Source organism: Sapajus apella, unplaced genomic scaffold (assembly GCF_009761245.1).
Source record: "Sapajus apella isolate SASKATOON/1434 unplaced genomic scaffold, GSC_monkey_1.0 scaffold77, whole genome shotgun sequence".
Classification (NCBI taxonomy): domain Eukaryota; kingdom Metazoa; phylum Chordata; class Mammalia; order Primates; family Cebidae; genus Sapajus; species Sapajus apella.
In genome coordinates, this window is record NW_022437017.1 from 5,607,202 (window position 1) to 5,610,076 (window position 2,875).

General features: G+C 48.3%; 1 protein-coding gene across 1 annotated transcript in view; it reads right to left on the reverse strand.

The window, feature by feature from the left end:
* The window catches only part of CATSPERD (cation channel sperm associated auxiliary subunit delta), a 51,125-nt gene that overhangs the window by 30,935 nt on the left and 17,315 nt on the right, over positions 1-2,875 (reverse strand). Inside the window, exon 5 of the mRNA XM_032252487.1 lies at positions 770-961. Coding sequence (XP_032108378.1) covers positions 770-961 — 192 coding nt within the window. The remainder of the gene's footprint in view (positions 1-769; positions 962-2,875) is intronic.

The window sequence follows — 2,875 nt, forward strand, 5'->3', positions numbered from 1 at the left end:
TGACGGTATGAGGCTCTGTCTCAAAAAAAAAAAAAAAAAAAAATGCCGGGTGAGGTGGCTCACGCCTGTAATCCTGGCACTTTGGGAGGTGAAGACGGGTGGATTACAAGGTCAGAAGTTCGAGACCAGCCTGGCCAATATGGTGAAACCCTGTCTCTACTAAAAATACAAAAATTAGTTGGGCGTGGTGTTGCATTCCTGTAATCCCAGCTACTCGGGAGGCTGAGGCAGGAGAATCGCTTGAACCAGGCAGTGGGAGGTTGCAGTGAGCTGAGATTGAGCTGTTGTACTCTAGCCTGGGTGGCAGGGCAAGACTCTGTCTCAAAAAAAAAAAAAAAAAAAAGTAGATTTACTGTACATGAACTAAAGTATCCTGGAATGTAACCATTCGCCTTCCCCACATTAATGAAATGTTAAATACGATGCCTCCTGAAACTCTGGAAAAGTAGCCTCAGAGGTGTCTGACTAGCGATTTTCCTGGACACACCCTGAAGCTGGCAGAATAAATCTCGATGGAGACTCTTGTCACTGTCACTAATTTGTCATCACTGTATACCTGGCCCTAAGTATCTCGCAAGCCAGGAATCTAGGGAGGATGCAGAGAGATCCACTGAATGACCATGGGCTTGTGGTCCACTCTGAACATGGAAGAGAAAAGCTAACCGAATGGTCGAAGGGTTGCTCCTTCCCCTCCCCTTATCGAGGCTGTACCCGTCCCCTCTGGAGGAGGCCACCGGGCGGCAGCCCCACCCTGGGCCTCCGGAGTCACCTGCATTATGGGAAAACAACAGGCTGTGCTCGAACCACAGAAGCAGAATGCCTCTCTGGCCAGGGACGATGAGGATGTCGAGAGTCCCGTTATAGTCAAATGACAGCCCTAAACTCCGGTTGAGGGGGTGGTCTGAGTACTTGAACATGCCCTGGGGAGAAAAGACAGCATTCAGCCTCTCCCCAGACCTTACTGTGGAGTCCTAATGAGGGCAGAGGAGTCCAGCCAGCAGGAGCAGGGGAAAGCAAAGAAAGCAGAAAACCACAAGTCTGCCTTTCTTTTTTATTTTATTTTATTTATTTATTTGTTGAGACGGAGTCTCACCCTGTCACCCAGGCTGGAGTGCAGGGGCGTGATCTCAGCTCACTGCAACCTCTGCCTCCTGGGTTCAAGTGATTCTCCTGCCTCAGCCTCCTGAGCAGGTGGAAGTATAGGCACCCACCACCGCGCCTGGCTAATTTTTGTATTTTTAGTAAAGACGGGATTTTCACCATGTTGGCCAGTATGGTCTCGATCTCCTGACCTCATGATCCACCCCGCCTCGGACTCCCGAAGTGCTGGGATTATAGGCATGAGCCACTGTGCCCAGCCTCTTATTTTTATTAAATACAACTTTACTGTTTTGCTAGGGTTACATTTCAGTTTAACCATTGAAAATTTAGCTCTGAATGGAGAATTACTCTAAGTGTCAAATGTACAATGCATTTTGAAGACTTATTTATTTCATTTTTGAGATGGAGTCGGGGTCTCATGCAAAGGCCAGAGTGCAGTGGCGCGATCTCGGCTCACTGCACCCTCCACCTCCCGGGTTCAAGCGATTCTTCTGCCTCGGCCTCCCAAGTAGCTGGGATTACAGGCGCCTGCCACCACACCTAGCTAATTTTTTTGTGTTTTCAGTAAAAATGGGATTTCACTATGTTGGCCAGGCTGGTTTCAAACTCCTGACCTCAAATGATCTGCCCACCTCGGACTTCCAAAGTGCTGGGATTACAGGTGTGAGCCACTGTGCCCGGCCACGTTTTGAAGATGTAGTTGTAGTACAGAAAAATGCGAACTGTCTTATCCGTGAGTTGTTTATATTGATTACATACCGAAATGGGACTTTTGGGCCAGACACAGTGGCTCACGCCTTTAATCCCAGCACTGTGGGATGCTGAGGTGGGGGGATTACTTGAGGTCAGGAGTTCAAGACCAGCCTGGTCAACATGGCAAAACCCTATCACTACTAAAAATACAAAAATGACTTGGGCTTGGTGGTGGGCACCTGTAATCCCAGCTATTCAGGAGGCTGAAACATGAGAATCATTTGAGCCCGGGAAATGGAGGTTACATTGAGCCCTGATTACACCATTGCACTCCAGCCTGGGTGACAAAGTGAGAATCTGTCTCACAAAAATAAAAAAAGAAATGATACTATTTCTACTGAGGCCCGGCACGGTGGCTCACATCTGTAATCCCAGCACTTTGGGAGGCCAAGGTGGGTGGATCACTTGAGCTCAGGAGTTTGAGACCAGCCTGGCCAACATGGTGAAACCCCGCTTCTACAGAAATATAAAAAACAATTAGCCAAGCATGGTGTTGTGCACCTGTAATCCCAGCTACTCAGGAGGCCAAGGCAGGAGAATCACTTGAACCCAGGCGGCAGAGGTTGCAATGAGCCGAGATTGTGCCGCTGCACTCCAGCCTGGGTGACAGAGAGAGACTCCATCTCAAAAAAAAAATAATTAAAATAATAACTATTAATTTAAAAACACATTATTAATATGGTTTGGCTCTCTGTCCCCAGCCAAATCTCATCTTGAATTGTTATCTCCATGTGTTGGAGGAGGGGCCTGGTGGGAGGTGATTGAGTTATGGAGGCGGGCTTCCCCCTCGCTGTTCTGATGATAGTAAGTGAGTCGTTAGGAGGTCTGATACTTTAAAAGTGGCACTTTCGGCAAGGCATGGTGGCTCACACCTATAATCCCAGCACTTTGGGAGCCCAAGGCAGGCAGATTACGAGATCAGGAGCTCAAGACCATCCTGGCCAACACGGTAAAACCCTGTCTCTACTAAAACTACAAAAATTAACCAGGTGTTGTGGCGGGCACCTGTAATCCCAGCTAC